Raw genomic sequence first — 15,343 nt, forward strand, 5'->3', positions numbered from 1 at the left:
ACCCCCCACACTCTTCACAATTCCTACTGCTAACAACCCCAGGTCTAGCCCATTCATTTTATACCTGAAGTATTACAGTTGGTTCTTAACAGTCCTCTCTCCCTCTATTCCATTATACTATTAAGTTAACCTTTCTAGCATAATTCTTTGGCAAATATTGGCCTCCACTCAAAAAACTTTAGTAGATTACCTTTGTCTACAGGATAAAATCCCAAACTCTTCAACTTCATATTCAATGCCTTCCATACAATTTGGTTCCTACCTGCCTAGAGGTTTTATCAGCCTACCCTACAATGGCATTTACTGTGTAATTTAGTAGGACAAAACAGACTAATGTGAATGTAAACTGCATCAATAGATGTACAAACATTAAGAACATGTGAATTAATTGTAAGGGATCTCAGAGGCCATATTGTCTAATCCACAGCTAAATAGGAATTTTAACTAGCAAGCCTCAGCTCTAAAAACCCTAATGAAGGGAAACCCAAGGCAGCTCCTTTTAGTTACAATTGTTAGGAAGTTTTATCTTAAATCAAGCATGAATCTACTTCTGCACTTTTAGCCATTGCTTGCACATATGTAGTCTGCCCTAATTAGTCTATATTTGGAGTTTTGTGTCTAGTTAGGGGTGCTACCTTTGGGGTCATTGACAAATTCAGGTTTTCCCAGAGTGGGGCAAGCAGGATGGTGAAAATATTGGAGGCCATTCCATGTAACGATTAGTTAAAAGAAACAGGAATGTTTAGCCTGGAGAGGAAAAGACTTGGCAGTGGACATGAGAGCTGACTTCATTTAATAAAGCACTTAGTTCATTGTGAAAATTGTCACACAGAAGAGAAATTAAGCTTTTTTTTTTTTTTTTTTTTAAACCCCAGAGAAGAAAAGACTGGTAGGTTAACATTACAGAAGAATGCTCCTTTTGGCTCAGTGTAAGGAAAAATTTTCTTAACACTTAGAAGTTTAAAAAGAAATAGAACGGGGCAGCTAGGTGGCGCAGTGGATAGAGCACCGGCCCTGGAATCAGGAGTACCTGAGTTCAAATCCGGCCTCAGACACTTAACACTTACTAGCTGTGTGACCCTGGGCAAGTCACTTAACCCCAATTGCCTCACTAAAAAAAAAAAAAAAAAACAAACAAAACAAAACAAAAAGAAATAGAACAGGCTGCCCAAGGAGGTAGTTTCTCTTCATCCATCCCATTACTTGAAATGGTAGAGTGGAGGACCACTTGCTAGGGATGTGGTAGAAGGAATTCCTGTTCATGTATTAAATTGGTCTACATGACCTCCAGTCCCATCTCAGGACATTCTGCTTTTAGCATACCTTGGCAATCTTATTTAAGCTATGACCCTACATCTCTGATCCATCCAAACTGGTTCACTCATTTCCCCTGTGTGATGTATTTTTACCTCCTACATTTGCCCCTTACCTGGAATGACCTCCTAGGCCCAACCCAAGTCCTATTTCCTTCATTCACAAGGCCTTCCTTAAGTTTCCTCAAGCTTGATGATTCCTTCTTCTGAACACTTATTGTCTGCACTATTCATTTAACATGGCCTGTGAAGGTGTGTTATGATATCTCAAGGGAACAGAATATCTGAATTAAAGAGAATACATATATAAAAAAGGAAAGAATACCAGAATATGCTTCAGTGTATCTGTTGTACTTCCTTAAGTAGATCAGAAGCTCTTAGAAGACAGAATCTCATAACTTTTATGTCCTGAGGATGCTTCTTATCATCTTCTCTTTTGTCTCCTCACAGCTCAGAAGGCTCCCCTGAAATTAGGATCCTGGCATACTATAGCTGTCACCACAGGTGAATAGACCTCACCAGCTAAATCTCCGGGAGAGAATTACTATTAGTCAGAAAGGAAAGAAAGATGGAGGTATATGGCTGTGTTCTGCATGTAGTAAGCTTTCAATAGATATTTACTGCTATAACAAAAGGGGTATAGGAAAGCAGTTAAGAGAAATGAGAGGCAGTCAGGAAATAAAAATATGGGGTGGGGAAGAACCCAAGAGGTCTGAGTAACTTCATTTTTCTTATAGAAGTTATCACTAATGGAAAAGGGAAACATGCAATCAAAGATGCCCCCAGACAAGGCCTCATCTTCTCAATTGCCTGTGCTAGGCCTCAGCAAAAAGAGAAAACTAGATAAAGAGAATGCCCCTGAGCCTGAGAAGGTAAGAATGGCCTATAGATATGTGGGAGCCTGGGCAGGGAGAAGAAAGCACTGTATTAGTTGGGAAGAGCAGGGAGCCCAAAGAGGTGGTGAGTGGGAAGAGGTTCTCTTCTCTAAAACTCTTTAAAAAAAAAAGTTTTATTTCCCCCCCCAATTACTTGTAATGACAATTTAAAAAATTCATTTTTAAGAAATTGTGAGTTCCAAGTTTTCTCACTCCCTTCCCTACCTACTGCTTTCCTGAGACAGTACAGTAAGCAATCTGACATAGGTTATATATGAAAACTGTCCTTTCTCTTTCCTCAGAAGCGGATTCGAGGTGCTGGAACAGCAGTGACTATGGCCATCTCTCGTCCCAGGGTCCCCACTGTGGCTACTATGTCCAGGGTGAAAAAACAGGATGCCGGTAAATAAACGCCTATAAGTTTGACAGATAACAAGGGGATCCAAAGTTCCATCTTCTTTATTTCATATCATTACAAAGTGATTGTCTTAGGTTGTATGTATAATAGGAGATGAACAGATCTGAGGGGAATGGGTACATTTTCTCTTCAGAATATCTCTTCCCCAACAGTATAGAAACTCTGCTGAGGATGCTTCTTATCATCTTCCTCCTTGTCTCCTCACAGCCCAGAAAGCTCCCCTGAAATCAGGACCTTGGCATACTACAGCTGTGACCACCGGTGAGTAGGTATCATCAGCTAGATCTTGGGGAGAGGAGCATTAGTGCTTAAGGGAAGAATGATGGAGGTATATGGCTGACTGAACCTGGGCTTGATCCCAGCTCTGCAGTTTATGACTTCAGTGAATTTAGACCTTAGATTACTCTGTAAAATGAGGGAGTCAGTCACAATTAGCTCCGAATTCATTGATTTTGAACTTATGATCTCATCTCTATACAGACTTGAAGAGTAGGAAGCCAGTCTCTGCCTGCTCTGCACCAAAACCTGGTAGGTGACTAATCTAATCCTTTGGGTTAGGGAATGGACCAATTGTAGAGGAATAGCAGATGTACTGAGTGCTCTACAACAACTCTTAGCCCATTTCTGTCTCTCCTGTGAAGTAAGAAGGAAATGGGAAGCAATGGTGTTTGTTACTCACTGAAAGGAGAAGAGAATGGAGCTAAAGATTTCACTCACCTTTTCCTCTTTCCCATTCCTAGTATCAGCAGTGTCCCCTACAACTGCAAGGAAGAGACCTAGCAAGCGTCCAGCCTGGGATGTGAAGGGGCAGCTGTGTGATTTACGGAAGGAGTTCAGTGCCTGCCAGGTACAGACTGAGGTTCTAACCAGGGAGAATCAGGAACTAAAGAGCCAGCTTGGACAGGCTGAGCAACAAGCCAAAACTCTGGAGGCTGAAAACAAGGTGTTGACTGCAGAGCTGACTGAGACTCAAGCCCAAGCTAAGGAAGACCAGCTAGAGCTGGCGAGGCTAGGGCCCCGTGTCCAGGAGCTTGAGGAACATCTACATACTCAGGAGGCTCTAGTTAAATCATTGCAAGAAGAGCGGTTAAGGTTGCAAGAGGAGCGAAGGGACCTTGCTACTCGGCTAGAGGTACAGGAGGTAAGTGACACTCAAGAAGACAAAGCATCAATCCTGTATGCATTCACATAGAGTTCTTGCTGATGCTCCTCCAGGCAATGTTTGACTTCTCTTTTACTTGTGGCTTGGAGTGTGCCCTCCACTCTCAGGTTTTCCCTACAGCCTTCATCTGAGCTGAGGGCCCCCTCTCCTCAATTTTGATCCTGCATCTTTCAAGGAATTTTTGTGTATAATTTCCCTTGCTTTGTGCAGTTTCTTTTGACCCAATTTTGGTTTCATTTTCTCTCCTCTTTCTTTCCATCCATAATTTTCTCAACCCCTTTCTACCTATGTGTCCTTTCCTGATGTGACTTATCCTATCCTCATTCTACTTTCTGCAGCTATTCCTTAACCTAATCTCCATTTTTATTTCCTCCCTACCAGTTACTCTGTTCCCTGTCACACTGGCCAGCCTCCACACTTTCCTCCACACTTCCATGTTCCTGATCCCTTTCTTCCCTCTCTGTTCCATACCAGGTACAACTCCAAGAATCAGTGGCAGCCCTGGCCAAGAGTCAGGCAGAGATCACAGCCCAGGCGGCCTTGTTGGCTGAGAGGACAGAGCATCTTCATGGTCTTGAGATGGAGCGGCGATATCTGCACAACCAATTGCAAGAGCTCAAGGGTAACATCCGGGTCTTTTGCAGGGTTCGCCCTGCCCTACCTGGAGAAACAGAGCCCCCTCCTGGCCTCATCCTCTTTCCTCCTGGGCCTAACGGGACCTCTGAGCCCTCCACTCGACTCAGCCTTACTCGGCCACCTGATGATCATCGGTGTAGCATCATAGGAGGGCTACCAGGCCCTCCTGTCCGCTATGACTTCTCCTTTGACCGAGTGTTCCTACCAGGCTGCAGACAGCATGAGGTGTTTGAGGAAGTCTCCCTGCTTGTACAATCAGCCCTGGATGGTTACCCAGTGTGCATCTTTGCCTATGGCCAGACAGGCAGTGGCAAGACATTCACGATGGAAGGAGGACCAGGGGGAGACCCTCAAGTTGAGGGGCTGATCCCACGAGCTGTAAGGCATCTATTTTCAGTAGCCAAGAAGCTGGAGGCCCAAGGGTGGAGCTACACCTTTGTGGCTAGCTATGTGGAGATCTACAATGAAACCATCAGGGACCTGTTGGCCTGTGTGGGTGGGGCCCAAAAGTGCCAGGGGGCCAACTATGAGATTCGACTGGCCGGCCCCGGAAGTAAGGAGCTTATTGTCACCAATGCCCAATATGTTCCTGTTTCCTGCCAAGAGGAGGTAGGGACTGAGGCAGACAGATGAGGATAAGATCAAGGGACAAGAGAGGAGACTGGGAAGTGGGGAGGGGGGGTGAGAATATAGAAAAGCTTTGAGTCTGTGGGAAGTTCTCAGATTAGATACAAGATGGAGGGAGTGGGGGATGTTTGTTCTACAGAAACCAAAAGTTGGGGAAGGAGGCTATGAGCTCACTGAGAAGATTCTGATGACAGCCTTGCTCTCCCAATTCAGGTGGAATCCCTGCTCCATCTGGCTCGTCAGAATCGTGCTGTGGCTCGAACAGCACAAAATGAGCAGTCATCACGAAGCCACAGTGTGTTCCAGCTGCAGATTTCAGGGAAGCACATGGGGCAAAACTTACACTGTGCAGCACCTCTCAACCTAGTGGATCTGGCTGGGAGTGAAAGACTGGACCCTGGATTGTCCACTGGCCCCTCAGATCAGGAAAGACTGAAAGAGACCCAGGCCATCAACAGCAGCCTCTCTGCTCTGGGCCATGTCATCATGGCCCTGAGCAATAAGGTAGGGAGAAAGGAAAATCATAACTGAGCTATTTGTTCTGGAATTCCAAAATGCTGACTTGTTCTTTTTTTACTGCTACCTCCCCCAGGAGCCACATGTACCATACCGGAACAGCAAGCTCACATACTTGCTGCAAAATTCTCTGAGGGGCAGTGCCAAAATGTGAGTTGGGCTGGGAGTAGTGGCAATGGTGACTGATACACCAGGTTGTTAAGGTGGAAGGGTCTTGAGGACTGGCTATAAGCAACACTAGCAGGTGGGGGACAAGGGAGGGATAAATGCCTTAGGCATGTTGCCCTTATGCTGAACTCCATATTTCATCTAGGCTTATGTTTGTGAATATCTCCCCACTGGAAGAACATTTCTCAGAGTCCCTCAACTCACTGCGATTTGCCTCCAAGGTATGTTCAGGTCCCACCTTGGACTGTAGGCTAGGACGTCTGTCCTGTCAGTTCTGGGCTCTTTGCAGGGCCACTGCCCAGGGCTCACCCTAGCTCTCCTCTTTCCTAGGCCTAGGGTGTCTGGGCACCTTGGCCTAACCCAAGCTTGGGCACCTGCTTCCAGATTTCCTTTGAAGGCCTATCAGAAGGGTTGTATCCATGCCATAGGAATTATTCAGGGGCTGACACTGGCATCTCTTCCTTTTCCCTTCCAGGTAAATCAGTGTGTCATTGGCAGTGCCAGAGCCAACAAGAAATAGAAGGGCCAGTCTTTGTGTCGTGTGTATGGTTTTTATGTATGTTATGAATCACAGTGACAACTGGTTTTAGACAACTAGGTTACTATAATCATAAATAGCAAAATAAAGTTATTTTCTCACATGTCAGTAATTGTATGTGTTGGTGACTTTTGTTGAGCCGCATCCCCCTTGGTGCTCGAGTAGGGGCCCATTTGGAAATGGAGGCAATGCACAGAACAAAGCAAAGATCCCTCTAGGAATTGATTTCTTCCTGCAAAGTCGGGGTAAAGGGCCAGGCCATAAAGGCAGGTGCTCCTTTTTCCTGGAGGGCCTCCGAGCGGCAGCTCGGACATCTCCCTCCCTTCCGCCCCGCTGGAATCAGTCGCTGATTCCGAGGCTCTGCAGCGCCCTGTGGGCCTTGGCAGCGACGGACGGTGCCGGCGGGGTAAGCGGGCTCCAAGGATGATTACGCCCGCGAGCTCCCGCCGGAGCGCCCCATTCAAACGGCCCGGGCCCCGCCCCGTTTCCTTTTCATTGGCTCTCCCCTTCTCCGCGTTAACGCCTCCGGCCCCGGCAATTGTCCGACAGCTCCACTTGGGCCCTCGGCCCTCCTCCTCCTTGACTGTCCTGCACCTCCCGCCCTCCTGGGCCTAGGGAAGCCAAGAGAGGGAACGCTGCGCCAGCCCCTAACGGCCGCGCCCCTGCTGGGAGAAGGGGGCGCTCCAGCTCCGCAGGTGCCACGCGCGGGGTCGGAGCGAGAGGTGGGGACAAGGAGGTGGATCCGCGCATGCGCCTTGACAGGGAGGCTGGGTGGGCAAAACCGATGGGGGAAGGGGGCGGGGCTCGGGGCAATTAGAAAAGGAGGGTGGGGCAGGGGCAGCGGGGGGGGGGGGGGTGTGGCGGCCCAAAGGTGCTGGAATGGCCCGGTGGGGGCAGCACCCGGGCAGTTTCGGATTGTGGCGCGAGGCGCTGAGGCCGCGGCGGGGGCGGGGCCGGGGCGGGAGCAGAGCAGGGATTCCCTGCTGCCGGGGGCGGGCCGGGGCCACTCGGAGGGATTCCCCGTCGGCCTTGGCGCCCGGGTCCTGGGAGGAGGGCGAGCTCCCGGCCCCACCCCACCCCGCGTGGCCCGCCCGGGAGGCGTAGGGGGTGGGGTGAGGTGGTTCCCGCCCCCCTCCCCCAGCTCCTCCCTTCCTCCCAGGCCTCTTCCCCCCCCCCCCCCCCGCCAGTCCGTCCCTCCCCTCCCTCCCTCCCCACTCCTCCTCCCCTCCCCTCCCCTCCCTCCTCCTGCTGCTGCCGCTGCCGCCGCCGCCGCCACTGCTTTGGCTGCTGCGTCATACGCCCCAGAGCAGCCGGGACGGAGGGGCCGGGCCTGGGGACCCCCCCAGTCTCTGTTTGCCCCCTCCCCCGGACGCCTGGACACCTCGCCCCCCGCCCCGGCCCCCCCACGGCTCCCCCTCCCCAGCTCCCCGGCGGCCGCAGCTGTCACCGGTAAGGAGGAGGCGGGGAGGGCGGGGGGGCCGGAGGAGGAGAGGGAAGGGGGAGTCCAGGCCGAAAATTCCCCCCCTCAGGGGAGAGGCGTTGGTTCTAGGTGGGGGGAGGGGGCCCCCCTTTGACTCCCACCCTACCCTCGTCTCCCCCACCCAGCCTTTCCAATCACATGCATGCGGAGACCCCCTTTCTGAAGGGGGCTGCCTTATGTCACCTCCAGGTTTACCCTATCTCGGGGAGTAGAGATTGGGACCGGGACACGCCCCCCTTCCTGGGTACACGGGGAAGTTATCCACCCCACCCCCCAACCCTGGGTTAGAGAGCCTCAAATTTGAGGGAGACTCAGGATAACCCAGGAATAGGAAGATTCTTCAGAATGGATTGGAGGGAATCTCATTACTGAAGAGCCCCTCCCCCGAAAAGCAGGTTGTCTGAACTCTGACATCTCTGGACAGGGAAATTCCAAGATTAAGCCAGCCAGGATGGAGGGGTGGGACTAGGACCTGAGGGGAGGCCTCTCTTTCTCCAATCCATCATCCTTTTAAAATCCTTGAACCAAGGGAGAAACTCCTTGGGAGAACCAATCCCTGGGGTAATCTTGGGGGTGGGAGACTAGAGAATCAGGTGTCTGTGCTCCTTCTCCCTATAATCCTAAATCCTGGGGGTGGGGGTGGGGGGGACTGAAAGAAGAGAGTATGGGTTTTTGTGATGTGGAACTAGGGGACAGCAACGAGAAAGCTGGAATCTTGAATACTTGAGTCTCCTTGGGGTAGCCAAGCAGAGAGAGGCGGATGCTGTTGGGGGTGGGGGGGGAAGTAACTCTCCCTGCCCTTGTCCTTCCAGGCTCCCCAGGATGCAATGGCGCAGCCCTCCCGGCTGAGCCGCTCTGCTGCCCCCCAACCCTGGGAGCCCACTCCCCCAGCCCCTCCCCCAGGTACCAGACCCCGGCTTTGGGAGGGGCAAGATGTTCTGGCCAGATGGACCGATGGACTGCTTTACCTGGGAACTATCAAGAAGGTGAAATCTTAACCTCTGACCTCGACCTCAACCCCACTTTTCTCCTATATTAACTTTAGCATTTCCTTTCCACCTTCTTGACTTTAGATCAACTCTGTCCCCTTCTCAGCATTCACCCCCTTTTCCCTCTCCCAGGTGGATAGTGCTCGGGAGGTCTGTCTAGTCCAGTTTGAAGATGATTCCCAGTTTCTGGTTCTGTGGAAAGACATTAGCCCTGGTAAGAAGCAAGGGAACTTGGTCACTAAAAGGAAGCAGGAACTGGGGGACCAGAAGCTTGGTTGTTAAGCATAATGGAGGGGCAGCTAGGTGACGCAGTGGATAGAGCATCGGCCCTGGAGTCAGGAGGACCTGAGTTCAAATCCAGCCTCAGACACTTGACACTTACTAGCTGTGTGACCCTGGGCAAGTCACTTAACCCCAACTGCCTCACCAGAAAAAAAAAAAGCATAATGGAGCTGGAGCCTCAGAGCCCTTCTGTTTTCTTTTCTATAGCTGCCCTCCCTGGAGAAGAGCTCCTGTGCTGTGTCTGTCGATCTGAGTCTGTGGTCCCTGGGAACCGACTGGTCAGCTGTGAGAAATGTCGACATGGTAAGCAATGGTATTTGACCTCTCCCAGCCAGTTGGGGTACCATACCTCCACAGCTTATTTCTGTAATTTCCTTTCCATGATTTCCCTTCTTTCCCCTTTTCCTGACCCTATAATCCTGAATCTCTTCCCCCTAGTCATTCTTCCCAATACTTTCCCCTCAGCCCTCCATGATACCTCTTCTCGCCCCCTCAGCCTATCACCAGGATTGCCACATTCCAAGAGCCCCAGCCCCTGAAGAAGGAGATGGCCCATCCCCTTGGGTCTGCAGGCAGTGTGTCTTTGCAATCGCCACCAAGGTACAGGAAACACTCTTCTCTCATACATTGACCTCCCAGCCCACCCCAAAGCTGTGAGTCTTCTCTTTCATCCCCACCAAACTGTCTTGATGTGTGTGTCCCTACAGAGGGGAGGTGCCCTGAAGAAGGGTCCTTATGCACGGGCAATGCTGGGGATGAAGTTGTCTCTACCGTATGGGCTGAAGGGGCTGGACTGGGATGCAGGACACCTGAGCAACCGGCAGCAGAGCTACTGTTACTGCGGGGGCCCTGGGGAGTGAGTCACGGAGAGGAGGGAGTGGGGTGGGCTTCTGGAGGGGGCTGATGCCAGTGTTCAAAGGTGGATGCCAGGGAGATCTTGGGAAGGGGCCCCAGCTGTAGTCACGGAAGTGATGGCAGATGAGGGTCATGGAGCCAGAGCAGCTGCAGGCCTTACCTGGTAGTCTCTCTCAGGTGGAATCTAAAGATGCTCCAATGTCGGAGTTGCCTCCAGTGGTTTCACGAGGCTTGCACTCAGTGTCTGAGCAAACCCCTCCTGTATGGAGACAGGTGAGGTGCAGGGCACAGAAGGGCACTGGGGAGGAGGAGTTTGGGTGGAGCAGAGAGGTGGGGAGGGGGCTAATTTTTGGATGTTTGTCCATGATCATTCCCCCCTGCCCCACACAGCCCCCTTTTCTCCTTTCCATATTTTACTCCACTGCTTTATTCACTGTTCATTTCTAGGTTCTACGAGTTTGAGTGCTGTGTCTGCCGAGGGGGACCTGAAAGTGTCAAGAGACTTCAGCTTCGATGGTGAGCCAAACCGGGGAGATTCTTTCAAACTCCTTGTCTACTACCAACCTTGATGTCGACAGATTCATTGACTTCTCTGGGCCAGGCTCTGGCCTTAAGGCTGGGGAATGCAGGGTCCCTGCACTCTGGGAGCTCACAGTCTTAAGGGGGAGGCAACATGCAAAGATGGATAAACCAACTCCAGGAAGGATGAATTGGAGATCATCTCCCTGGAGACTCTAGCATTCAAAGGTCGAAGAAGGTGGCATTTATCTCACACCCATGTAACTGTGGCCCTATATTTCTCTAGGGTGGATGTTGCACATCTTGTCCTCTATCACCTCAGTGTTTGCTGCAAGAAGAAATATTTTGACTTTGACCGAGAGATCCTGCCGTTCACTTCAGAGAACTGGGACAGCTTACTCCTGGGGGAGGTAGGGAGGAGGGGGTGCTATTTGAGTGGGACAAGGGGGAAGAAATTCGGGGACAGGTTCTGTTCCAGCTGTTAACCTGCTCTCTTCTCTTCCAGCTCTCGGACACCCCTAAGGGAGAGCGTTCCTCCCAACTTCTCTCTGCTCTCAACAGCCACAAGGACCGGTAAGGGATAGTAGTGTGGGGTGGGGTAGTGCACTGGGGGTCCACAGAATGAAAAAAGCATGGAGTATTAAGAAACTGAGAAACGTAGCTAAAAATAGAAATTGCATATTTGGAAAGGGCACTGAGGCAGGCTAATCTGTCTCGTTTCACTGCTGTTTTCCCTCCACCCTAGGTTTATCTCTGGGAAAGAGATAAAGAAACGGAAATGTCTGTTTGGGCTCCATGCTCGGACTCCTCCCCCTGTGGAACCCCCCCCTGGAGATGGAGCACACACCAGGTCACTGGCCCAGGGGGGGTGGGGAGCACTTTCTGGGACTTACCTGGGGAAAGTATATTTCTGGGGGTGTTCAGGAGGGGGCTGGGGGGGTAAGGAGGCCTCTTACAGCTTCCCTTCAGGGCAGGGCCCGGGGGTGGGGGTCTCACGCCCCCTGGGGAAGCGTCGGCGACTGGAGCCAGAGCCTCGGAAGAAGAAACCACCAAAGGAGAAGGAAGAAGAACTGGGGGGAATCCCAGGAGGGTCGGGATCAGCCAGAACCCAGGGAGCAGAGGGAGCGGGCACGTCTTCGGAGGGCGCTGCAGGTAAAAGGGATGTGGGACACTAGAAAGGAGTTAGGGAAGAGGTAGTAATAAAATAGTAGTGTGCTAGAATTGGGTCACAGTTTGAACTTGGGTTCAAATCATGTTTCTGCTAACTTGCTAAGTGTGTGACCATGGGCTTGTCAATTTACTTCTATGACCTTCAGCATCCTTTTCTATAAAATGAGAATAATAGCTGCAGTCCCTCCACAGGATGGTTCCATCAAGGTTTGCATGAGATAATGAACAGTCCTTTGAAAATGTTATGCCAAAATACAGCTCATTTGTAATTGTTAATAACAACAGTTCATTGGTTGTGTGAAGGTCTTAGTGGCTTTCTTAAGAGTATCTCTTTCCCCACCATCACTCTCCCAACCCCTTTCCAGGCTTCAGTGTCTCCACCTCCCTCCAGCCCTAACCAGAGCTACCAGGGCAGCAGTGGCTACAATTTCCGGCCCACGGATGCCCGCTGCCTGCCCAGGTGAGTCTTCCCTCTTCCCCGATTACAACTCCCTGGAACCTTACCCAAGCACACACCACTCCCATCACTCCCATAGATAGTAGTCCAGGTGAGACTTTCAGCAACTCTCTCACCTTTCCATATTGGTTGGGAGGAGGGCAGTGTTTGGGCTTTAGCCTTCCCTTTGAATCTTTATTCTGATATGGGGAGGTGGGTCCCATCCTACCCAAGTGACCCCACCCCACCCAACTCCAGCAGCCCCATCCGGATGTTCGCCTCCTTCCACCCCTCGGCCAGCACTGCAGGAACCCCTGGGGATGGAGACCCCCCAGACAGGTGAGGACTCCTCCCCCCATCCTATGTGCTTGTGATTCCCTCTTCCCCCAAATTCTCTGGTGTCTTCCCTTTTCTCTTCCTATATACTTTAATCCCTGAATAAATATCAACCCATGATTCCGATATTTTTTTCCTCTGTAACAAAAACCACTGTCTCTGTTCCAAGTAGGATAAAAATGCTTTTACTTTTTCTTTCCCCTTAGGTCACCCCTGGACCTTCAAGTTGCTGGTTTCCCTTCAGATTCCCCAAGGAGTGTTCCCCACTCAACGACATCTTCATCCCCAGGCCCCTCCCCTGTTCCCTCCCGAAGATCAGCTCCCCAGGGTCCTTCCCCTCTATGTCGTGGTTTATCTCCTGGAGCTGGTGTGGGAACCCGGGTAGGGGCTGGGTACCTGTCCCGAGGAGACCCTGTCCGTGTGCTGGCTCGGAGGGTTCGACCTGATGGCTCTGTACAGTACCTTGTAGAGTGGGGTGGGGGAGGCATCTTCTAGAAAGAGGACCTGATTCTTCCTCTCCCAAGCCCTTATTCACATACATACAACAGGCACTTTCACACCCTGACTTCTGACCTCACCTGCAGCTGGGATGTACCTGGGGGGGTGGTCTGGGGTGGGGGTCCTTCTCTACCACCCAGGCTAGAGTCAGGTGGGGAGAGGCCCCTTTCTTCCTCAACCACCCCTCCATGATTCCTGACCCTAAAGCCTTTTTTCCCATTTCCCGTGATATTTTGTTACAGCTTTTTTTATATTTTTAAAAGTTATTTAACCCCTTAGGGGAAGGGGAAGGGGAATAGAATAGGGAATCCCGGGCTCTGTATGGTTGGAAATAAAGATAAATATACCCTTCAGAAACTTGAATTATCTTGATAAAGAGGAAAAATGGATGGAATGAATTGGGGCTTACTGCAAACACCTTTACTGCAAATGACTGTAATAAAAGGTTAAGAGGCAGCATTCTGGGGATAGGGTTTATTAAGAACATGAGAGAATGTAGAAGGTATCAGAGTAGTCTCAAAAGTCATCAAAATAGGATCATCATTGAGGAGTGGTGCTATCTTTTACCCAGTTAAGGTATGGGAGGTTCCCCTGTTGCACGGGCAATGCAATGACTTCAACCACTTCATATGGATGAACAGAACTAGAGGAGGGGAAAAGGTCACTAAGAGTTGAGCAGTATTTCCTCAACCTCCTGAAAATACACCCAGGACTCATCTCCCACTCCCACCAAAAAACTAATGTTGATGTCCTCACCGAATAAATTCTGTCAAGGATGGTGCCAAGGCAGTTTGAGTCTTTATCATCTGAAGGGCAGAGAGGACTAGGTAAGGAGATGGAATAGGAAGAGCTGGAGCAAAAACATCAGGAAAGAGCTGGAAGGGGGAGGAAGGTCTTACCATCATCACCTCATTGTCTTCCTCAATCTTTCCTTTCCATTCATAGCTGAAAGATAGCAAAAGGATGTGTTAGTGGGGGGAGGAGATACACACCCCCTAGGAAATCTCTCCACACACCTTCCCATGACTTACACAGATGTGATCTGAGGTACCAGATTGACACAGGCGGCCAGTCGCTTCTCCACCACGGACCTGGAAATGGATGAAGCCCAGTTCATACCTAATCCTCTTTCCCTACAACTTCTACCCCAAAGGCAGGAAGGAAGCAGTAACCAAAGAACCCCTTAACTGCCCCTCCAACTTGCCTCCTCTTTCCCCCTAATGCTCTGACCCCTTCCCTCCCTCGGTCCCTCCCCCTCCCCAACCTGGCAATAGTCTTGGCGATCTTGTCATTGGGGCAGGTGACAAAGACGACTGAGACGGAGCCAGCGATGTAATCCGAGCCAGTGGGGGCCGGGGCTTCGGGCGGCCGTGTGGCCATGGAGAAGGCTCGAGGGAGCAGCCGTAGGTAGGGATAGGTGGAGAGCAGAGAGTGCATCCACAGGAAGCCCAGGAACAAAGCAGCCTGGGGGGGGCGGGCGATGAAAGGTTGAGCCCCAGCACCGCATCCCCCAGCCCTGGATTGAGCACCCCGGAACCGATGTCCACTTCACGCCCAGGGAAGATACGTGACTAGGCGACCCTTCCCTCCGCACCCCCGGTTAGCACTGATGCAGAACGAAGACCTCAGGCTAGGAAACTGAGGCAGAGACTCTTGCCCAGAAGGAGAGGGGAGATTTGAATGCCGAGTGGGCTGGTTCAATGATGTTCGAAAGGGGTGGGGGTCGTCACTCACCACTCCGCCGAGCCAGACCTGGGGGCCCCGCCCCACCAACATGAAGCCTCGGCGGGGAAAAATAGGAGTTCGGGGGGGGTCAAAGGTCACGTCACGCAGCGGGAGGAAAATATTCAAAAGCCTGGCACAGAAAAACAGAGAAAGCGTACCTGTATGGCGACCACGTGATAAGAAGGCCCGAACCCTTACCTTAGCACGTGACAAAGGAAGCGCCTAGCTTACCACCTCCCCCCACCTCCGCTCCACCCCCCCTCCGTCCCCGTCCAGCGTTTTCGATTTACCCCCGCCCCCAAGAGGAGCCTAGGCGATGGGAGGGAAAGAGAAGAATTGGCCAATCAGGAGCTGAATCCCTGGACACGTGCCGTCCCCGCCTCCGCCTCTGAATGACCGTTAAAAATAATTTGCCCAAGAACTAGATTCTTTGCGGTCTTCTCTTATCACGTGATACAGGAAGCTAGAGGATGACGAGAATAGTCCTAGGGGAGGGGAGAGAAGAGGCGGGCTAGATATTGTTCCCAGCCAAAGTAGGACTTCCGCACGAGATGGGAGCTGGCCAACCCTAATACAGTTCCTCATACCACGTGACATGGGTTTGGGGCGGAGGGATAGGGGCAGAAAACTCCTCCCAGTCACTGCGTCAGTGTTGGGTTGGTGAATGTGGAATCATCTTGACACAAAGCATGATTGGAACTTGCTGGTGGTACTTCCGTTTTCCAACAATTAATGAAACTGTACAGAAACTGATCAGATTAGGTCTGAAGGATTAAGGAGAAGCCGAAGAGTAGCTAGAG

General features: G+C 51.2%; 3 protein-coding genes across 8 annotated transcripts in view; 2 read left to right on the top strand and 1 right to left on the bottom strand.

The window, feature by feature from the left end:
- Nucleotides 1-6,487, top strand: part of KIFC1 (kinesin family member C1) — an 83,519-nt gene extending 77,032 nt beyond the window's left edge. For 3 of the 5 annotated variants that reach the window (XM_043963098.1, XM_043963099.1, XM_043963095.1), the window contains exons 2-12: nt 1,764-1,817; nt 2,051-2,185; nt 2,491-2,590; nt 2,814-2,867; nt 3,087-3,134; nt 3,347-3,747; nt 4,243-5,013; nt 5,245-5,535; nt 5,624-5,697; nt 5,861-5,936; nt 6,191-6,486. In XM_043963098.1, coding sequence (XP_043819033.1) covers nt 2,063-2,185; nt 2,491-2,590; nt 2,814-2,867; nt 3,087-3,134; nt 3,347-3,747; nt 4,243-5,013; nt 5,245-5,535; nt 5,624-5,697; nt 5,861-5,936; nt 6,191-6,235 — 1,983 coding nt within the window. In that variant the 5' untranslated portion in view covers nt 1,764-1,817; nt 2,051-2,062 and the 3' untranslated portion in view covers nt 6,236-6,486. Of the gene's footprint in view, nt 1-1,763; nt 1,888-2,050; nt 2,186-2,490; nt 2,591-2,813; nt 2,868-3,086; nt 3,135-3,346; nt 3,748-4,242; nt 5,014-5,244; nt 5,536-5,623; nt 5,698-5,860; nt 5,937-6,190 lie in introns of all 5 variants that reach the window. The other 2 variants (XM_043963094.1, XM_043963100.1) reach the window with 2 other exon arrangements.
- A 1,021-nt stretch (nt 6,488-7,508) lies between these two features.
- PHF1 (PHD finger protein 1) lies at nt 7,509-13,169 on the top strand. Its single transcript, XM_043963101.1, is given in 16 exon segments — nt 7,509-7,702; nt 8,546-8,719; nt 8,855-8,936; nt 9,212-9,307; nt 9,501-9,604; nt 9,712-9,860; nt 10,037-10,132; nt 10,307-10,375; nt 10,665-10,788; nt 10,884-10,951; nt 11,124-11,228; nt 11,337-11,451; nt 11,453-11,530; nt 11,914-12,008; nt 12,243-12,323; nt 12,527-13,169. Coding segments are annotated over 15 exon segments (1,710 nt in total). The 5' UTR covers nt 7,509-7,702; nt 8,546-8,560; the 3' UTR covers nt 12,816-13,169.
- A 108-nt stretch (nt 13,170-13,277) lies between these two features.
- Nucleotides 13,278-14,814, bottom strand: CUTA (cutA divalent cation tolerance homolog). 2 transcript variants are annotated; one of them, XM_043963107.1, is made up of 6 exons: nt 14,553-14,814; nt 14,083-14,282; nt 13,850-13,909; nt 13,718-13,763; nt 13,575-13,624; nt 13,278-13,461 (listed from the first exon to the last, which is right to left on the bottom strand). In XM_043963107.1, exons 1-6 carry the CDS (start codon nt 14,592-14,594, stop codon nt 13,359-13,361), a joined length of 501 nt encoding a protein of 166 aa, XP_043819042.1. In that variant the 5' UTR covers nt 14,595-14,814; the 3' UTR covers nt 13,278-13,358. The 2 variants fall into 2 exon arrangements, with proteins under 2 accessions (XP_043819042.1, XP_043819043.1); XM_043963108.1 differs by having other exon boundaries at nt 14,702-14,799.
- Between the last annotated feature and the right edge of the window lie 529 nt (nt 14,815-15,343).

Source organism: Dromiciops gliroides, chromosome 4 (genome assembly GCF_019393635.1).
Source record: "Dromiciops gliroides isolate mDroGli1 chromosome 4, mDroGli1.pri, whole genome shotgun sequence".
Lineage (NCBI taxonomy): Eukaryota > Metazoa > Chordata > Mammalia > Microbiotheria > Microbiotheriidae > Dromiciops > Dromiciops gliroides.

Bases quoted from the DNA above. Each gene is read 5' to 3' on its own strand.
- CUTA (XM_043963107.1), bottom strand. From the start codon at position 14,594: ATGTTGGTGGGGCGGGGCCCCCAGGTCTGGCTCGGCGGAGTG. The intron at 13,910-14,082 runs GTTGGGGAGGGG...ATCCATTTCCAG, and splicing joins ATCGCCAAGACTATTGCCAG to GTCCGTGGTGGAGAAGCGAC. The intron at 13,764-13,849 runs GTAAGTCATGGG...GCTATCTTTCAG, and splicing joins GTACCTCAGATCACATCTGT to CTATGAATGGAAAGGAAAGA.